The sequence below is a fragment of the Oncorhynchus nerka genome, linkage group LG12, assembly GCF_034236695.1.
Source record: "Oncorhynchus nerka isolate Pitt River linkage group LG12, Oner_Uvic_2.0, whole genome shotgun sequence".
NCBI lineage: Eukaryota > Metazoa > Chordata > Actinopteri > Salmoniformes > Salmonidae > Oncorhynchus > Oncorhynchus nerka.
In genome coordinates, this window is record NC_088407.1 from 28,438,555 (window position 1) to 28,460,314 (window position 21,760).

Sequence of the window (21,760 nt, forward strand, 5' to 3'; positions counted from 1 at the left end):
GTCAAAGAGTTTTTATACATTTTTACAAGTTCATTAAAAATGTAAAGCTGAAATGTCTTGAGTTAATAAGTATTCAACCCCTTTGTCATGGCAAGGATAAATAAGTTCAGGAGTAAGAACTTGCTTAATAATTCATAAGTCTTGCTTAATAATAACTTGCTTAACTCACTCTGTGTGCTATAGTGTATAACATATATATTTTTTGAATTACTACCTAATCTCAGTAGCCGACTCATACAATTATCTGTAAGGTCCCATAATCGAGCATTGAATTTTAAACACAGATTCAACCACAAAGACCAGGGAAGTTTTCCAATGCCTCGCTAAAAAGGGCTCCTATTTCTAGATTGGTAAAAAAAGACCTTGAATATCCCTTTGAGCACGGTGAAGTTGTAAATGACACTTAGGAAGGTGTATTAATTCATCCAGTCACTACGAAGACACAGGCCTCCTAACTCAATTTCCAGAGGAGGAGGAACCCGCTCAGGGATTTAACCACGAGGCCAATGGTGATTTTAAAACAGTTGCAGAGTTTAATGGCTGTGATAGTAGATAACTGAGGATGGATCAACAACATTGCAGTTACTTCCGCAATACTAACATAAAGTGACAAATACAAATATTCCAAAACATGCATCGTGTTTGCAATAATGCAATAAAGTAATACAGAAAAAAAAAACGGGGCAATGAAATTAACTTTGTTTTGAATACAAAGTTATGTTTGGGGCAAATCCAACACAACACATCACTGAGTACAAGTGTCATTGTGGTATGCTGTCATTGTGGTATGCTGTCGTCGTGGTATGCCGACGTCGTGGTATGCCGACGTCGTGGTATGCCGACGTCGGCAAAGACTAGGACGTTTTTAGAAGAAGAAGAAGCGCTGGAGGAAAACCTGGTTGTCTGCTTTCCACCAGACACTGGGAGGAAAATGCATGTTCCAGCAGGACAATAACCTAAAACCCAAGGCCAAATATACCCCGGAGTTGATTACCAAGACGATATTGAATGTTCCTGAGTGGCCTAGTTACAGTTTTGACTTAAAATGGCTTGAAAATCTATGGCAAGACTTTAAAATGTCTGGCAATTTTCAACAACCAACTTGACAGAGCTTGAAGATTTTTTTAAAGAATAATGTGCAAATATTACAACTGTAATCACTGCCCAAGGTGATTCTAACATGGGTGTGAATACTTATTTAAATTAGATATTTCTGTATTTCATTTTCAGTGAATTTGCCAAAATTCCTAAAAACATGTTTTCACTTTGTCATTATTGGGTATTGTGGGTAGATGGAAAAAATTGATTTAATAAATTCAGGCTATAACACAACAAAACGTGTAAGTCACGAGGTATGAATACTTTCTGAAGGCACTAAAGGCTGGCAAAACGCCCAGAGCCTTTTTTACGGAGGTGACTTTTTGTCACAGACAGCCAATTGATCTTCGATGAGACATTATCCCGCTTCAGCTCGGCGAACTCCTGTTACACCATGCTCGCTCGTCTACTCCATATCGCCAAGTCATCAAATGGTCAAACTTGAATTGGCATTAAAAAATATTTAAAAAAATGTAGAGAAGAGCAAAAATAAATGTTCGTCAAACTTCTATGATTTAAAGGGTTGAGAGAGAAAAGGGCAAGCTACAGAAGCGGGAATATGTGGCCGGATTAATACGCAATGGGGTATAATGTAGAGAGAGGACTGCAGAGTCATTTGTCGGGGCCATCTAAGGCTGATCAACCCCTCTGTGTAAGGACATTCCATTTGGTTTGTGCTTCAGTGCTGTGAACATTCTCTCAAAATATTACTAGCATTTCACCAGTGATTGTAAATAAATAAAGACTCTGAATACCCCTCTAGCTTATACTAATAGTCAATTGTATACAGTCGCATGCCATGTGTTCCATAAGCATTTGCTGAATCAATGAAAAATGCATAGATCAAGGAACAAATGCACAAGAATGTGCATCAACAAATTTGACTTGAGAAACAGAAATTCCAAAACGAATGATGATAATGATGAAAACAACAGAATATCCACTTGGTTGGATATTTGGCAGGGAGGGTCTGCCTATCCCGCCAGTGAAATGTACACTTACGACATCACAACAGTTAAGTCTGAGGATTTGAAAGTGGAAGGGCATAGGATGGGAAGGGAATCTTAAAAATAATCGTTTCTTTCTAATATAAATATCTCAACAAATCCTTGAACCCTGAAGTAGGTCTAATGCCAAGAATGACAGACACTTGACAGGATTGCAAGCTCAATGGTGAGGGAGTAAGAGTCTTCCCTATGCTTGCTTTCTCTCCCCCACCTCTCTGTCTTTGATGAGGAATTTTTACTTTTAATTATGGTTTGCTTGTTTCATACATTCTAGCCTGCATTTGACAAAGTGAATAAAGCCCCAAAAAACTAAGATGTTATACTTAAAATAAGTTAACTATTGACCTGCTGTTGCTTCAAATCCCCAGTGGTATATAATGCAATACTCAACCTGATGGTAAATATCCATCTGAATTACTGGGAACTAGTGTAAAATCAAAACACACTGGAGTCCATTTAGTTAAAAGAAAAAAAGCATCTAGCACAAAAGCACATTTTCCTTATTACAACACGGTACTTCTTTCACATTTTCAGAGTGTTTGTCTCAACGAGGGGGAGGGGGTCAAACACGAAACAGCACTTGGCTGATGAGAGGCGAGACCCTTTCCTGTGTAGAGACAGAATCGGCAGAAGAACCAATCAAGGCCCAAAAGCGATGGTGGAGATGAAAACTTCAGAGAAAAAGGGATAGAAATGGGGGGGAGGGAAGAGGAGGAGTCTCCTTTATGACCCTCTTCTCCTACAAGGGGGATCATACACAGGCGTGACACAATGCTATCAGCCTATCAGGCGTTCCCTTAAGGTCTGCAGAGATGCCGGGTGATATATGACTTTGATATCGCCGGTAATTACTGGCCGTGAAGGCCACAACGCCTCAGGGGAAAGAAAGGGAGAACACAAAAGAGGAAAGGCGCTGGGTCGCTGATGAGAAAACGGCAGAGGCTGTTGTTGTTCGATATCGTTGCCGTTTGTTTTTGAAGTACTGCGGGTCGCCTGCACGTTGTCGAGATAGAGCCTGATTGATATGAGAGCACCCTGCTGCAGGCGGAAGCACTTCTGATGAATAATCTAGCCTCACTGCAGAGTTTATTGAGGAGAGATTTCCAGAGGCCCCCAAAAAATAAACCCTGTGTAGATAAAAAAATAAAAAAACACTCGATATACTGGTCTAGTTGACAGCGTACTTTCATTGGGAAGGGTAGGTGGACTAAAATGTGGTAATTGCCACCAATTACATCAAATTAGTCCCGGTTGCATTGGTTGAATTACAATATCATTAGCCACCTTCCAGTCGCAACCCGGCCCCACACACAGGTGACACGTCTTTGAGTGGCTGTGATTTTCCAGACACGTAATGGCCACCGCATGCGGGAGCATCAGTAATGACTCAGAGCCATTCATCCTGTCGGGGGCATGGTGGGGAGACAGCTTTCATTTTGAGATGCATTACAGCACTCACTGGCGCGGCGGCATGCTATCACTCAGGCATAAGCTATTAGACCTCGCTTAAAAGACTGTAATGGAATCAAACACCTTGCTAGAAGAGACTCTGTACGCCGGTGGGATTTTTAGTAAGCAACCCGTCTTTCCATGGGGGGAGGGGGGTTCATTCCATTCTTCCGAAGGGAGGAAAGGTACGTTGAGCTAGCTAAATGTGTATTGACGGACAGCGGGCTTGGTGACATGGATGGGTATTTTTCTGATGATGGATGCTAGCCTGTGGCTTAGAGTTTGAGCTTGCAGCCTGGTTCGTTCTATTAACTGGCTGTGAATGATACCCAGACCATGCCCGTCAAAATGACTTAGCCAGTGCCAGCAGGGAAGACAGGTGGCTCATGGGCTGGGGAAAAAAAGAGAAAGAAATCCCAAAGGAGGAACATTCCATTAAGTGGGAGGCGGGAGAGGGAGGCACAGGCAAAGCAGGGTATGATATCAAATACCAGGGAAGTGTGCCTCAGTCGCTGGTCTGTATGCCAGTGCGAAATGCCCATTTAGTTTGGAGGACATTGTGTACGGAAGCCAGCAGCTGACAACGTGAAGGAAACCAATATCCTTTTCATGGGTAGACCTAAAGAAATATATGTAAACAAGCACTGGGGGGAAAAAATATTGGTGGGAGTTTGCCTGCTATTTTTTATTTGTTATAGCATATATACCTAGTCTGAACACTATGCTAATGCATTTTGTTATGTGATAATCTGATCAAAGCCAGTCAATTGTAATCAGGAAAAAAGCGCAGCAAAGAATAATTACTGTGATTTGCTTTGAAGTATGTAAAAGTCTGCAACGGTGTGATGAGCGGTCCATTCTTCTTCTGCATGTATTTTCCCCCACATTATCCATTCAGGGAAATCAGAGGAATCCAACAAACAAATGCAGAGCGAGCAATTTTCGGGCCCGCTTTTCATCTCGTGCCAGCTTCTGCATTATCCCTCACCTTTAACGTACTTTTTCAGAGTTTTTGTTTCTGTTTGTTTTGTTTTATTATGAGCTTAGCTACCGGTTTCCTAGCAACAGCTATGGGAGCTTGGTTGCACCCGCACGTCCATTGCGCTTTCCTGCACGCTAACCCCTCGCACAGGCCTCTTCACATGCTAATGTGTTAGCCATGTTGCTAGTATTACAAATATCTCAGGACTCTACCCTCCCCGAGCCCCCCTCACCACCCACAACCTTTATCCACTTGCCAAATTTGCCTCAAATACAATAAGCGCTCGCTCTGAATCAGGTTTCACTTGTCGTTTAGCTTTTGTGAGTTGCTCTCCGCTAGCTCTGGGATGGTAAAAAGGTGCATTTCCCTGCTGGCGTCCTTTTTTTCTGGTTGTCTTTTTTGTTGTTCTGTTTCTTCCTCATCTCCAGTTCGATTCATTCCGCCAGGGATTACTGTTCTGAGTGGGCGGTGCAGGAGGGATGACAAGGGAGATGCTATGGGGCGGATCAATTATCTGACAGTGGTGTTTGGACCTACCTTTTTATCCCTACTTCTCAACACCAGAGAGTATCTCATCTTTGTCGTGCATTACACTCAAAGTGGAGGGAAAGGCAGTTAGGTAATGTGCAGAACGCCATTAGAATTCTCATAGCAGCACATGGAACGCTGGGTCTGGAAAACGAGGACGTGTCAACACTGAATAGCAATTTAGATAAACCTTATCTCGGTGGAGTGCTCGTAACCTACAGTATTCATGAGGACGTGATCATGACAAGTGCTACAAATCCTGGTACATGTCTGCAGCTTTTAAACGGGGCTTGAACCAAATCATGCTGTGTATCTATGGAAAAGGGTTTGACAGACAACCTCGGTCGACCATCTCTCCTTACTAGAACTGTGCATAAGGATCATCATACCACAGCCAAAAAAACAACGGTGAATGTGCTTTACTTTCCTTAAATCGAACACATTGGCTACATGTACAGTATGCTCAAAGCCTGTGTGATCTGTGTACATTTGCTTAATGTAGATCCTCAAATGATGTGTACAATCTCTTAAATCACTGTCAAAGTGCTGTATACTCTTTGTCTGCACTGACAAATCGGCCTCCATTTCCTGGTATCCCCACAATATAGCCGTAACTCTGAACAAAGCGCTTAGGCCTTAGGTCGAAAAATAAGAGATAATGTATTCACAGGTTCTATCACAGGTCAAATGTATTTGTGGTATGAATTTACAGCCAAGACAGGGATTTATAGTGTTCAATCGGAGAACATTACAGAATTCTTGACCGCTTCCACTCCAAACATTTGATCCATATTCAGATTTGAAAAATACTCCAACAGGCTTTGGAGTCAGAGTAGCAAGTACTCCTGCTGCACTGTTCAATTATTTAGCCATTTAAACATGTATTTTTTGAAGAAAACATTCAGTTTTTGCCATAGCCCTTACTGGCTTTCATGCAATTGAAACGTGAGCTTGTCGGAGGTGTTGGACTTGACAGCAGTTGCTATCCATTGGAGCGCTGCAATTGGTTGCCCAACATTCTGGGGCGGGGCTTAACGAAGGGTCAATTTAATCTCCAATTAAACTCAATTCAGAAATGTAAATGGAACACAAATGATCAACATGGGAGAATTGTGTATTATTTTCAATGAGGACGTGTTCCCTGAATGGACAAAGTGAGTTCATGATAAACCCCCCCCCCCCCCCCCGTCCTGCCCTGCAAACCCCAAACAAAGGCTCAATAACAGGTAACCAAAATTGCAACGGCAGCACTTGGGGCTCCCCTGTTAATCTCCCCTGTTATTGTAATGGTGAGAGGTTAGCATGTCTTTGGGGTTTGATATGTGTGTCTAACTTTCTCAATCATCATAATTCACAATTAATTCGGGATTATCTGTAGTCATGATAGCATCCACATTAATGTAGAAGCGTTTAGAAACATATTCTATTCTTATTTACAATAAAAGTGACTCCAATATGACAATAAATTATTTACCATTCTATAGTAATAATAATCTGAAACACAACCATAACAAACAGCAAATTAGTCCAACAAACTTTTGGAGCCACAAGCTTGGATGTAGTCATTGCTTGCTATGAATATGGGACTACATGTTTTACTTTTTACTACTTTAATGCATAAGGTAATTTGTCCCAATACTTTTGGTCCCCTAAAATGCGGGGACTATGTACAAAAAGACCTGCAATTTCTAAACTGTTCACCCGATATAGATGAAAATACCCTCAAATTAAAGCTGCAATTTAACCTCGGTCATAGTATCATTTAAAACATTCAATGTGCTGGAGTACATAGCCAACAACAAATGGGTCACTGTCCCAATATTTTTGGAGCTCATTGTATATAGAGGTCTGGATTCTTACCTCTGGGACATGATCTTGTAGGCATCGGGAAGGTAGCAGCGTGTATTTTCCATTTGCGCTGGGTCGGCGTCACAGATCTTGTCGTCGGTGCGGCCGTAGTTGGCACTCTCAATCATGATGACGTCGGTGCCCGGGCAGCGCAGCTCGATGGGGTAGCTCTCACATGACAGCTCCCTCCTCACCACCGCCATGGGGATGGGAGCTCGACTGAAGGCTGTGGGTACATAGAGAGAAAATAACCTCAGCAAAACCTGCTTAACACTGGGGATATTTACCATGTGGGAATTGAACCTGTGTCTCCCACTTGCCAACCTAATATCTTAACCAATAGAGATAAAGAGACAAAGATAAACAGAGCAAAAGATGAAGAGAGGGTGAGGATAGAGCAAAGGTCCAAGATCAGACATTGGGACGGAGGGAGTTGGGCGTGGGAGGCAAAATAACATGGCTGTAGGTTGTGTGGAAGAGGGATATGGAGAGATATGGTGAAAGGTCAATAGTTCAAAGTGAAGTAGTATGTGGGGAGCATGTTAGTTGTGTTCATGATGACAATCCTACCAGTAAGACCAATACAGAAAAAAAAAGGAACCAGAGAGAGAGAATGATGAACATCCATCATCCTCAACGCAGGTGATCAATTAACGCATTAATCATGATGTCGTTATTCAATTAGAGCTGAGAGAGGTGGCCACGCCCACTTAACAGGGAAAGGTGACTGTTGGGTCAAAGAGGGGTTAACTGCTAGCGCTCTGGCAGGATTGTCATTGTTTACCTCAGGCAGCCAAATGGCAGGAGACCAGGAGACCAGAGCCTGCGGTCTGTCATGCCGTTTCTGCTTCGCCTCTTGCCAGAGGAACAGAGGAAACTCCAGGGGTTTGGTGTTTACAGTGGGAATGAAAAATGAGTGGGAAATGTAAACATTGGCCTGAGAGATCGCAGGGGACCGTGACAATTTGAGATTTTCATAAACACCCCTTAACAGAAGTGTCTGTGTTACAGCGCCAACACTGGACAATGGGTCCTGACTGCAAGCATTTATCATGGGCTGGAAGGGGGCTAGACAGCCTGGAAGTGTGAGAGCAATTTACCTGTGTGTGTTTTGCCTGTGTGACTGTATGCCCTTGTGAAGTTCTCTCCCCCCTCCAGTAAATTCCACTACAATATGAGCCGTTATGAACAATCTAAAAGTTTTCATGGTACCACTTTCAACCCCCCCCCCCCCTCCCATAACGACAACTGGCTTCTAGCAACTAAGGCACTTCCACTGATACAAATGGATTCCCTATTTCCTACATAGTGCACTACTATTGTCAAGAGCCAATAGCGGTCTGGTCAAATGTAGTGAACTATGTAGGGTATAGGGTGCCATTTGGAATGCAGTCTGTATCAGTGGAAGTGCCTTAGTTGCTAGAAGCCAGTTGTCATTATAACAGAAATCGGACGTATGAATAAATTTCCTCCGGTTTAAGGAATGAAACATATCAATTATCTCCTACTTAATGGAAGTCTCTCTCTCTCAAAACAAGTGATCTGGATCTTATTACATTTCTACTTTTAATCAAGGGAGAGAAGAACAAAAATAGCATCCATGGTGCCCGCTTGTCAAACATTTGATTAGGCAGTGATATAAATACAATGAAATGTGTTGAGAATCTATGAAGAATGACACAAATATTAATTTCCAAAGTTTGCTGCTTCAGTGTCTTTAGATATTTTTGTCAGATGTTACTATGGAATGCTGAAGTATAATTACAAGCATTTTGTAAGAGTCAAAGGCTTTTATTGACAGTTACATGAAGTTGATGCAGAGTCAAAATTTGCAGTGTTGACCCTTTTTTTTCAGGACCTCTGCAATCCGCGCTGGCATGCTGTCAATTAACTTCTGGGCCAAATCCTGACTGATGGCAGCCCATTCTTGCATAATCAATGCTTGGAGATTGTCAGAATTTGTGGGGTTTTGTTTATCCACCCGCCTCTTGAGGATTGACCACAAGTTCTCAATGGGATTATGGTCTGGGGAGTTTCCTGGCCATGGACCCAAAATATCAATCTTTTGTTCCCTGAGCCACTTAGTTATCACTTTTGCCTTATGGCAAGGTGCTCCATCATGCTGGAAAAGGCATTGTTCGTCACCAAACTGTTCCTGGATGGTTGGGAGAAGTTGCTCTCGGGGATGTGTTGGCACCATTCTATATACATGGCTGTGTTCTCCGGCAAAATTGTGAGTGAGCCCACTCCCTTGGCTGAGAAGCAACCCCACACATGAATGGTCTCAGGATTATTTACTGTTGGCATGACACAAGACTGATGGTAGCGCTCACCTGGTCTTCTCCGGACAAGCTTTTTTTCCGGATGCCCCAAACAATCGGAAAGTGGATTCATCAGAGAAAATGACATTAACCCAGTCTTCAGCAGTCCAATCCCTGTACCTTTTGCAGAATATCAGTCTGTCCCTGATGTTTTACCTGGAGAGAAGTGGTTTCTTTGCTGCCCCTCTTGACACCAGGCCATCCTCCAAAGGTCTTCGCCTCACTGTGCGTGCAGATGCACTCACACCTGCCTGCTGTCATTCCTCAGCAAGCTCTGTACTGGTGGTGCCCCGATCCCACAGCTGAATCAACTTTAAGAGACGGTCCTGGCGCTTGCTGGACTTTCTTGGGCGCCCTGAAGCCTTCTTCACAACAATTGAACCGCCCTCCTTGAAGTTCTTGATGATCCGATAAATGGTTGATTTAGGTGCAATCTTACTGGCAATATCCTTGCCTGTGAAGCCCTTCTTGTGCAAAGCAATGATGGCGGCACATGTTTCCTTGCAGATAACCATGATTGACAGAGGAAGAACATTGATTCCAAGCACCACCCTCCTTTTCAAGCTTCCAGTCTGTTATTTGAACTCAATCAGCATGACAGAGTGATCTCCAGCCTTATCCTCGTCAACACTCACACCTATGTTAACGAGAGAATCACTGACATGATGTCAGCTGGTCCATTTGTGGCAGGGCTGAAATGCTGTGGAAATGTTTTTGGGGGATTCACTTTATATGCATGGCAAAGAGGGACTTTGCAATTAATTGCAATTCACCTGATCACTCTTCATAACATTCTGAAGTATATGCAAATTGCCATCATACAAACTGAGGCAGACTTTGTAAAAATGTATATTTGTCTCATTCTCAAAACTTTTGGCCATGACTTTACACTGAACAAATATATAAACGCATAATGTAAAGTTTTGGTCCCACATTTCATGAGATGGAATAAAAGATCCCAGAAATGTTCCATATGCACAAAATGCTTATTTTCTCAAATTGTGTGCACAATTTTTTTTTTAAATCCCTGTTAGTGAGCATTTCTCCTTTGCCAAGATAATCCATCCACCTGACAGGTGTGGCAACAAGCTGATTTAACAGCATGATCATTACACAGGTGCACCTTGTGCTGGGGACATTAAAAGGCCACTCTGAAATGTGCCGTTTTGTCAGAACACAATGGCACAGATGTCTCAAGTTGAGGGAGCATGCAATTGGCATAAAGGAATGTCCACCAGAGCTGTTGCCAGAGAAGTGAATGTTAATTTCTCTACCATAAACTGACTTATAAATAAATAAACTTATGGTATGGGCAGACATAAACAACGGATAATGAAGACAATTACATTTTATCGATGGCAATTTGAATGAACAGAAATACTGTGATGAGATCCTGAAGCCCATTGTGAGGCCCATTTTTAAGAGATACCTGTGACCAACAGCTGCATCTGTATTCCCAGTTATGTGAAATCCATAGATTAGGTCCTGATTTATTTATTTCAATTGACTGATTTCCTCATATGAACTGTAACTCAGTAAAAACGTTGACATTGTTGCATTTACATTTGGTCAGTATAAAATACTTGTAAGCAAGCACCACAATACAATAAGCATCATTTATATGGAGAGGATGATGCCATCCATATAGTAAACCAATAAATGCAGCAAAATGTGACCCAAAATCCAGATGGCTATGTTTTTAACAGTTCTATCCAAAGGCACATGCACAGCCCATTGCATGGGATGGTTACCATAGAAACGTTGCACTGAGAATTGCAAAATACTTACCACCCCCTTATGATAAAGTACCAAACTGAATTTTAAAAAGCCATTTTGTCTCCACGATCCCTGAAATCAATAAATGATTTCATTCTTATCTCATTTATTCCACATTCTGTTTCATATTATTCTCTTGCTATGGAGTAGCTCATTCTCAAACGCGACGCCACATCAATTTATAAGCAGATTTGAGTTCTATCGAACTGTGCTTTGCTGAATAGCTCTCCTAAACATGAGTTTGCTCTCTGAGTATTACTGATCTATTTCAATTCACTGGGCAGTGGGCAAAGTGCCGTAGTTATTCTATAAGGCAAGAGGATCAAATCCATCTTTGTGCCATTTTAAGCAACACAGTGTGCCATCCTAGGTTGTTTGAGATCACAGCATTCACAGTAGGATATTAACATTTTTTCACAAGTTATGGTATTAACGTGTGCTTCACTGGTAACACTTCGATATATGGTGTGTACACACACACACTACTGTAATGAGTCTCAAACTTCAAAGGTCATGACCTACAGTACCAGTCAAAAGTTTGGACACACCGACTCATTCCAGGGTTTTTCTTTATTTTTTACTATTTTCTACATTGTAGAAGTGAAGACATCAAAACTATATAATAATACATATGGATTTATGTAGTAACCAAAAGAGTGTGAAACAAATCTAAATATATTTCATATGTGAGATTCTTCAAAGTAGCCACCCTTTGCCTTGATGACAGCTTTGAAAAACCCATGAATGAGTAAGTGTATCCTAACTTGACTGGGACTGTACGCTGCTTCAAACGTAGGCCAGATTAAATGGGCAACAGACATATTACATCTAAGGTATGTTAGACCGACATTGAGAGAAATTAACTGTATAAGGGTTCCCATGTTATTCTCAAAGATGAGCGTCGAAACTAACTATAGCCTATGCTATCTATGCTATGCAAACTATGCTATGCTAACTCAACATGAAAGGATACAAAAAAGGCACCAGCCTACATTTGAAAGTCTATATATTTGATACCTCCCCCCAAAAAATTACAATTCTAATCATAGAATTACATACAGAATCCCAATTCATTTTGATGTCTTCATCTGATTGTCAAACAATCACGCCAGAAGGCTCCCTACGCATGTTCATCCACTCTATAATAATTCCCACGTCCATATAGTGCGCTACACCCACCATTTGAGAAATGGAAATCTCTTACAAAGCACCAAAAAGTGTAATGGATGACAATCGGCAATTGTGAAATAGGCCGACACTTGAAACCTGAATTGATGTATCCACTGCTGTCCTCGCGTCTCTGTCTTGGCAAAATGTCACTGTTATTGTCATACCACACCACATTTTGGACCATACTTCCACATGGTTTCAAGTCCATTTGCTAATATGTTATGACACTGACATGAGGTCATGATAAATAATAGTGTAATAGCTTTCAGTTTTCTTGGCATCTTTGTTTTAATTATTGTGATAGGCTTATGTTTTACCAATACAGCATACCACCCCCCCTCCCTCCCGGCTCATTTCCACCGCTGCATTAGAATAAATCAGATGTACTACCCTGACTGTACATTGACAACTGATTGGGCTATTAGCATGACCTCAACATCCCTTGAGGGTCTTAAAAATGGACTCTCACTAGAACCTATTTTCAGTTCAAGTTCTCAGAATGTTCGTCAAGCGATATCTTCCTCCCAAATATTAAAAAGCAATTCAGGAGCCAGAATCCCTAATCGACTAATGTAAGCAAGTAACCAAATGCCCAAAATAGACTTGAATTACCAGAGTAGTCAACAATTCTATGTAATTACATTTGTACCCGGAAGTGGCGATGGATAGGGCTCAGATTCCCTGTCTACCAACACCAGCATCCTGCCTGTGTGCCCGTATCACCATCTAAGGCCAGACACCCACCTATAGCTAAAAAGCAAGACGGAGTCTCATTGAGAGTCCTTACTGATATCTAAGCTCACAGTTCTATTCTGTTCCACTTTCTCTTTCTGTAATCCTTGAGGAATATTCTTCTGTAGTTTTATTCCTGCTCCTGAGAATTTCCCAGGATAGGTCTCTTGACGAGCGCTCTGCTGAATCCACAGAATTGTGGGAGAACTTGCTTGATAAAAACTTTGAAGTCAAATCACCTTTTAGGCTAAAGTGAAGAATGATATCTTTACTTCAACTTTTCTTCAACTTGTCTAAAAGTGTTAATTCACACAGTGAATCTACAAAGAGCGAGTCATTTCTACAGACATGACACAATTCACAAATGAATATTTAAAAATGCAATTACTCACCAAAAAGGGAATTCTAAAGGTCATTGGAAATAATGGTTGAGAGGAAAATGTCGCTCTTCCCAAGGTTTCTAATCACTCGGAGAGGCAGCAAATTGAAAACCAAACGATGAGTTTGATTGCGGGTCTTGAATGCGGATTTCCTTAAGTAATGGGGGCAAATTGCATGTCCTCAAGAGGGCTTGCATGTAGAGCGGCACTGATGCCCTGGGGTCATTGAAGAACAGCCCAGACGCTCTTACCTCCTTCCCGAGACACCGGGCACTTTGGGTCAGACAGAGCTAACTAGCAATGACATTTAAAAGTCATAATTAATACCAAAACAGGCCCTCGGGGTAGGCATTTCAGTTAATCTCCCAAGAAACTGAAAAATTGTCCGATTGAAGGGAGCCCGACGACTGCAGACATTATGATTAGAGAGCTTGTTTGTGTAAATGGCTGTCATAATGGAGATCAACACATGTCTGGTACGATTTTGAAGGGTCCCTATACGGACTTGTGCAATTATTCAACTTTTCCAATCTCAACCGGTTTCCGACAGCATCAGCTCCAACACAGTCAGTGATGATTTGAGATAAACCCGCCATCTCAAATTAAGCCCGGATTTGGAAATACACCAGATCAAAACTTCAGTATGAAAAGTTTAGCTAATATTATGAAGGGGTCGAGTATTTCGTCCCAGGAGGCAGCTCGTTTCCTGCTGCAAACAACACATACCAAAACAGAGGGCGGACAATTCAAATGAGCTCTTTATTGAAATGCATTAATGATGGATCGAGAAATGGGGGAAGGGATGGAGGGAGAGAAGGGCTGATTCAACACATCAAACGTCTGTCTCTCTTCCCCACGTAGCTGAATCTGCTCGGCCCACAAAACAGGTGATTAATTAGCGCATGAATCATAATGTCGTTATTCGATTAGAGCAGAGGGAGGCAGCCACACCCACTTGCGCTTTATGGTGAAGGAGATTGTGTCACCTGTGGCAAGCCGAGACAGTTTGAGGAAATGGAGGGTAGACCTACTTAAAAAATTGCTCTTAACGGTAACCATTTTTCCATAAAGAACAAAGAATTGTTATTTTTAAGTGACAAACTAGCATGAGTAAATTAAGTTTAGATATATCCCCAGGCAATCCAAATCTAAGGGTCTACTCAATCGAAAAGGATAAGGAGACTACCGTAAGACAAGACCATGTGTAAGCTGTGCTTTTGAATGAGTGTAGTCAATAAAAAAATGTGTCTCAGACATGTAGACATTAATCAAACACACTTTGCAATGCAGAAAAATGTCATTGTTTAAAATTTAAAAAATTCAATAGAACCCCTGATGTGTCTGCAGAAAAAAAAAACGCATGAAATGCCTGTCATCGAAGACTGCACACCCAACAAAACACAGAGAGCTATCCAGTTCCAGGTGTTCTTCAGTGGATCCTAGATTGACAGGCCCTTCAAAATCACACCAAATGTTGGCTTTTGGCGCCTCAACCGGCACTGTGGTTTTAGTGTAATTAGCAATTAGCATGAGTCAGTCTAATGGGGAGAAAGCACGGTCTGAAGACACGTTCTGCTTGCCAGTGGAAACAGGCCATTTGTTTTGTTCCCACTCCTCTTCATCGACACACATCTTCCAACGCCTGGCAACACACCAAGCTCGCCAGTATAGGGGAGGCGAGTTATGCTTGACAGAGCTAGTGACAAACTAACACACGTGCCTCACCTGTCAATCTAGCAGTCAGCCATACCGAGGGAGGAAATGAGCTCTTTTTACGTCAGTGAATTACTGAATTAGCCCCAAGGTGAGATACAGGAGAACAAAATCAGCTATGTCAATTAGAGAGGCTACATCAACTGCCTGAGTAACACCTTAACCCCACTAGACCGCTAGTTCTTGCCTGAAACTTGTAATCCATCTGTTATTTTACCAGGTAAGTTGACTGAGAACACATTCTCATTTGCAGCAATGACCTGGGGAATAGTTACAGGGGAGAGGAGGGGTATGAATTGTAAACTGGGGATTATTAGGTGACCGTGACGGTTTGAGGGCCAGATTGGGAATTTAGCCAGGACACCGGGGTTAACATCCCTACTCTTACAATAAGTTCCATGGGATCTGTAATGACTTCAGAGAGTCAGGACACCCGTTTAACGTCCCATCCGAAAGACGGCACCCTACACAGGGCAGTGTCCCCAATCACCTAATGTTTGATGCTTGCTGTTAATGGGGGTGGGAGGGGGGCAGATACGGTCTAATAGAGCTATATTTCTATATTTACTGTGAAAAAAAATTACGTTTTTGTCTGTTCCATTATGAAAATGGGAATCCCTACGCTTATCGCTATAAGTATGTACAGTTTTAAAGGTGGGCTGGTGAAGTGGATGCTAAACGTGAGGCTAAAGGGGCCATTCAGTTTTTTACTTCAAATGAATGATCCCATTTCATATACAGTACCAGTCAAAAGGTTGGACACCTACTCATTCAAGGGTTTTTCTTTATTTTTTACATTGTAGAATAATAGTGAAGACAGACATCAAAACAATGAATTAACACATGGAATCATGTAGTAACCAAAAAAGTGTTAAACAAACTAAAATATATTTTATAATTGAGATTCTTCAAAGTAGCCACCCTTTGCCTTGATGACAGCTTTGCACACTCTTGGCATTCTCTCAACCAGCTTCACTTGGAATGCTTTTCCAACAGTCTTGAAAGAGTTCCCACATATGCGGAGGACTTGTCGGCTGCTTTTCTTCACTCAGTTGTCCAACTCATTCCAAACCATCTCAATTGGGTTGAGATCGGGTGATTGTGGAGGCCAGGTCATCTGATGCAGCACTCCATCACTCTCCTTATTGGTCAAATAGCCCTTACACAGCCTGGAGGTGTGTTGGGCCTGTTGAAAGACAATTGATAGTACCACTAAGTGCAAACCAGAAGGATGGAGTATCATCACAGAATGCTGTGGTAGCCATGCTGGTTAAGTGTGCCTTGCATTCTAAAGAAATCACCAACAGTGTCACCAGCAAAGAACCCCCTCAGCATCACACCTCCTCCTCCATGCTTCACAGTGGGAACCACACGTGGAGATCATCCATTCACCTACTCTGCGTCTCACAAAGACACGGCGGTTGGAACCAAAAATCTCAAATTTGGACTCATCAGACCAAAGGACAGATTTCCACCGGTCTAATGTCCATTGCTCATGTTTCTTCTCATGTTTCTTGACCCAAGTAAGTCTCTTATTATTATTTCTATCCTTTAGTAGTGGTTTCTTTACAGGTCTTCCTTTCCTATTTGCGGTCCTCATGAAAGCCAGTTTCATCATAGCGCTGGATGGTTTTTGCGACTGAAATGTTCCACATTGACTGACCTTCATTTATTAAAGTAATGATGGACTCTTGTTTCTCTTTGCTTATTTGAGCTGTTCTCTTCTCTATACCACCAGTACCATTTCACAGCACAACTGATGGGCTCAAACACATTAAAATGTACTTTTAACGCACACCTGTTAATTGAAATGCATTCCAGGTGACTACCTCATGGAGCTGGTTGAGAAAATGCCAAGAGTGTGCAAAGCTGTCATCAAGCAACTTTGAAGAACCTCAAATAAAGTATATTTTGATTTGCTTACAACTTTCTTTGGTTACTACATGATTCCATGTGTGTTACTTCATAGTTTAGATGTCTCCACTATTATTCTACAATGTAGAAAATAGTAAAAAGAAAGTAAAACCCTGGAATGAGTAGCTGTGTCCTAACTTTTGACTGGTACTGTATGTACTGTAGACACTGGTAGAGTGGTGGCCTGCCCATTATGGCGTTAGCGGCGGCACCCCACCTGTGAATGGTGATGATTTTTAGACCAGACCTGCACTGGTACAGGTGCTGTAGATGATGAATATGAGGCTAGAAAGCGGTGAATTGCCCCTTTAAATGAATGCCAACAAGGGCTTAATTTAATCAAACACAATTAAGTGCTGAGCTGTAGCAGACCAAAAAATAAGCAGATGACAAAAGGAGGATGATGCTCTTCCGGGTGTTCAGAGATTGATACTCCACTTCAAAAAGCAAATTATAGTTAACTATGTGGAGGTCAATTTCTCTTCAGCTCAAGGAATTTCTGGGATAATTCAGAGTGCGGTTCAATGACTTCATTATTCTTGTTGAATATACACGAGTTGAAGTCCATTTGACTAATTTCTTGTCGAAGTGAAAAAGGGCCCCATCACGAATCCATTGAAACGAACACTTTATGAACATTTGAATATCCCAAAATATTGACGACTGAAAAAAGATATATATTTCCATTTCTATTCTCTACATGTAAAATAAGTTGAATAATATGTCCGGCTTCACATCTGCGAACCGCAGACTTTGTCAGTCCCGGGGGCAGCCTAGGGAGTTGGCGGCTACTGCTATAGTGGCGGCTCGCAAGAGAGAAAGAGAGCGAGCGAGCGCGCACGAGAGCGAGAGAAAGTTGGGCTTTGTTCTGCTACCCGTCACATTGACATCGTTTGTCTATTTCTTCTCTTGTCATCTCCCCAGTCTTCCCCTGGCTGCAACCATCCCCTCAGGCTTCTGTGTCGCTCTGGGGACATTATGGGCCAAAACGAACACCACCTCGTTCCCCTCAAACCACCCAGACACACACCCACACTAATTTACACAGACACACACACACAGAAACATAACTCAACTTGCCCTGGCCGCGACACAAAGTATAACGGAGGTCAAAAAAAAGAAACAAAGAGATGCTTTCCTTGCGTGAGGGGGAGAAGAACCTGCCTTTCTCACATGGACCATTGGCGCAGTGCAGACATTGGCAGGTTAGAGAGGTTAGAGCGTTGGGCCAGTAAGCAAAAGGTTACTTTTTTGAATCTCTGAGCCGACAAGGTGAAAAAAAAAATACATCTGCCGATGTGCTCTAGAGCGAGGCACTTAACCCTAATTGCTCCGGGGTCGCCGTTGATAACAGCAGACCCTGGTCATGACCCCATTCTCCGAGAAGGTTCTCAGGGGTAGTTGGAATATGTGAATTTCCAATTCATATGCGAACACATTTCCAATTCACACATGCGTATTAACACGCACTTGTATATGTGTGAAATAGGACAAATATAAGCACACACCAAATTATTATTATCGAACAGCAACACCTGACAGCGCAAAGGAACTACATGGAACTACATTTAGCCATGTGAAATGAGACAGCAAGACACACCACACAGTGTCACATTTTTTTCTCCTGCTATTTAAGACTTTAGATTTTCAGATAAGAAAGCTACGTTGTCTGTATCAATCTACTGTGAAAGATCCATGACCGAATGACTCAGGGAAGTCACGCTAAATACCATTCAGCCTGACCTTAGACCTGTTATATACAATTCGAGCCTTAGGCCTATCCTAACCCTGAAAAGTTTTGGGAGTATATTTTCCTGAGTTTTTCCTATGACAAAGCGTTCACGAAAATCCACTGTATGTTGTAGCGAATAGGAAAATCCTGCAATGTTCCAGTCTGAAAGGCATCTAAGCCTCATGTTAATTGCATCAACTGTGCTTTTGTGAGCATAGACAGCGTAAACAAAGTATAATGCACGCCAATACTGACAATCACCATGGATAATAGTCTCTTTAGCCACAATATGATGTGGATTGCCATTGCAGTGTATTCGAGACAACACTGGTGTGTGAGAATCCCATTGGGTCATGTTTGTCAATGGAAACCACGACCTCATAAACTGACAGTGGAAAGCACTTAATCTGTTCTGACCTCAATCAGTCGACACTGAGAATAAACTACCCTATGCTCGCTCACACCGACTACGTACCAAATGGCGCCCTATTAATATGTAGTGCCCATAGGGCTCTGGTCAAACGTAGTGCACTATATAGGGAATAGGGTGTCATTTAGGATGCAAACCCCTTTCACTCTCCCTCACACGGATTGTATATTCAACAGCAGCAGCCATGGAGAAGACATGGATGGGGAGAAAGGAGTACTTTCAGCAGCTAAAAGAATAATAACGGATAATGCATTTGACACAAAGCCCATATTGGCTCTGGTTGAGAAACTCGTTGCGTTTGTTATGAACTTGAAGACACTGTATGTGTATGAGAAATGTGGCAATATCTTTGTTTTCGAGTTTGAGGGAACGCTAAAGTAAGAAAAAGACTCTTTAATTTTGGCTTGCTCTGCGGCTTATAGCATGAAAAGTCGCAGAGGCACCAAAGCGAAGTTCACAACTGATGTATCCTCATAGAAACTAATTTGACTTCAGATTCAGCAGGCTTCTTCCCTTGAGATATAAACATACTTTATTGGAGCTTCCTGCAAATAACGTACAGTAGCCTCCATGATAAGCTTAGGTCATTTATGTATTCCACATTCTTCCTGTCTAACGCAATTCTTGCTGCAGTTTATTAGCCGAGGGGTAAAAAGCATGAATTAATACCAATTATGTCTCCAAGCAGTTATGTTTACGTAAATTAAAATGGGATTTCATGCATATGCCCTAATTTACTAACTAAGGCACATAGCAGCATTTATATCTTATCTAAATAGGTAACTGTATCAGATGCAACTGGATTAGCAAACTGCTGAACTGTTAAGAGATTGAGGGTACGCAATGACGCACAATAACGTATTGTGTGACGAAATGGATCCTACAGAGGCAGTTCGAAATTTACTGGGGTGGTCCAAAATAGGTTGTCTAACAAAACATTTTTGTTTTGGGGAGGTTTGTGTGATTTTTAAATTGGGCAAAGTGTTAATTTTTTTCCTTGGTTTACATTACATTCTACCGGTTTTACTATATAATTTATTTCATATAGCCGCAATTCCTCATCTGCTTGCGTGCTCCTCCCCTATCAGGTGTTTTGGTACTTCCCTTATGCGCTATTTTTTTCTGCCCACTTACTATACAGTCAACTCTATCCTGACCTCTATCAACAGTGGCAATAGCGGAAGGTGGATCGTTTGTCCAGATCTGCAATAGGTTAACTAGCAATCATACCATACGTAAAATAATTATAATCTGCACTAATTGCCCTACATAAATCCACAAGAACATGGAATAGCTGATTGGCAGCGGAGGCCAGGTGCGTCATTGCGAAATAACAGTCAAGGCATGAGACGCAGCTCAAAAAGTTCCCCTATCGATGTTGTTTAAGCCATACACATTTTATTTACTATATATCGGATGCCCCTATTCGCATCTCAAAATAGTCTAAACATTTCTAAAATATGTAAAACAATTATTTTTAATCCATTTTTTTTAACCAATTGAATGACGTGTTTCGCCATTGTAATGTGGTAGTTGGTGTTCGGTTAAAGCTCTGTGAATCAAATTATGGGAATCTAAATAAGAATTTCTGAATCGCAAAAAGATGTATTTTTGCTGTAGACTTCCTTTTGAATTGTGTTGGTGCAAAACTCATTTTATACATACTTTGAGTTGATTTGGATATTCAATTTATGGGACATTGCAACTCAACAGATGCTAGTAGTCAGCCTGAAGTATACACTTCTAAAAGTAATAAATATAGCCAATCGGTGCTATAAAATCCACGATGCATGCTGAAACAATCATTCAACATTTTTCCCCAAAAACCTTCCCAATTAAATGTTGACTTCAAAGTAGGCCTATCTGGCAGAATGATTTTATGATGATTTATCAACTGGGTGCACATTTGTTTTGAATACTCTGACATCACATGTGCAGTACAAAAACATTGCTACCCTAACACAAATCTACTGTGACTAAATCTCAGCTTGGACATGCTTTCAAATGGTGCTCTCCAACACCTGACACAAATAGTGGGTTAGGGGGATACCCTGACTGGGTCTCATGCACTGGTCCTTGTGACTGTCATTACAAAACCATTATACTGTCACAATCCTTGCTACATTATACATGACTCAATTCCCACCAAGTGGGTTAACCCTATTGGCACAATGCATAAGGTATTTGCCTTTCACGCCAGTGACCCGGTTTCACTTCCTTGTCCTGCCGTTTGCTACACTGGTGTCAGAAGTGGGATGGCGGCCATGCAGCCATCAGAACGCATTGCTCGGACATGCTAGGGGGCTGATTGGTCGAAGGAGGGGGCTGTGTAGTAAACCTTGCTATATAAACCACGTTACAATTCCCAGCAAGTAGATTAACCCTATTGACACGAAGCGTAGGGTGTTTTCTTTCACTCCAGCAACCGGCGTTGTTTTCCCTGCGCCATATACCGCTACAATAGCGAAAAGCTAAAATCTCTGTTGTAGCTGTTGTAGAAAATGATGTTTAGTATTATTACAACAGGTATAACTTTTGTTAAGTAAAAAAAGTGTTGTTTTTTTGTTTCGCCTTAATTTAAAAAAAAATTGTATCCACTACATAGCTCATTAAATTTGTACGGCCTTAAAGTCAATAACATTATCCTACCTAGACTAGCCTACACCACAACAATGCAATG

The 21,760-nt window shown here is 41.6% G+C and overlaps 1 protein-coding gene across 6 annotated transcripts in view; it reads right to left on the bottom strand.

Moving 5' to 3' along the window:
- Nucleotides 1-21,760, bottom strand: part of LOC115138076 (adhesion G protein-coupled receptor L3-like) — a 421,820-nt gene that overhangs the window by 255,019 nt on the left and 145,041 nt on the right. For all 6 annotated transcript variants that reach the window (XM_065025470.1, XM_029674495.2, XM_065025469.1 and 3 more), the window contains exon 4: nucleotides 6,925-7,138. In XM_065025470.1, coding sequence (XP_064881542.1) covers nucleotides 6,925-7,138 — 214 coding nt within the window. The remainder of the gene's footprint in view (nucleotides 1-6,924; nucleotides 7,139-21,760) is intronic.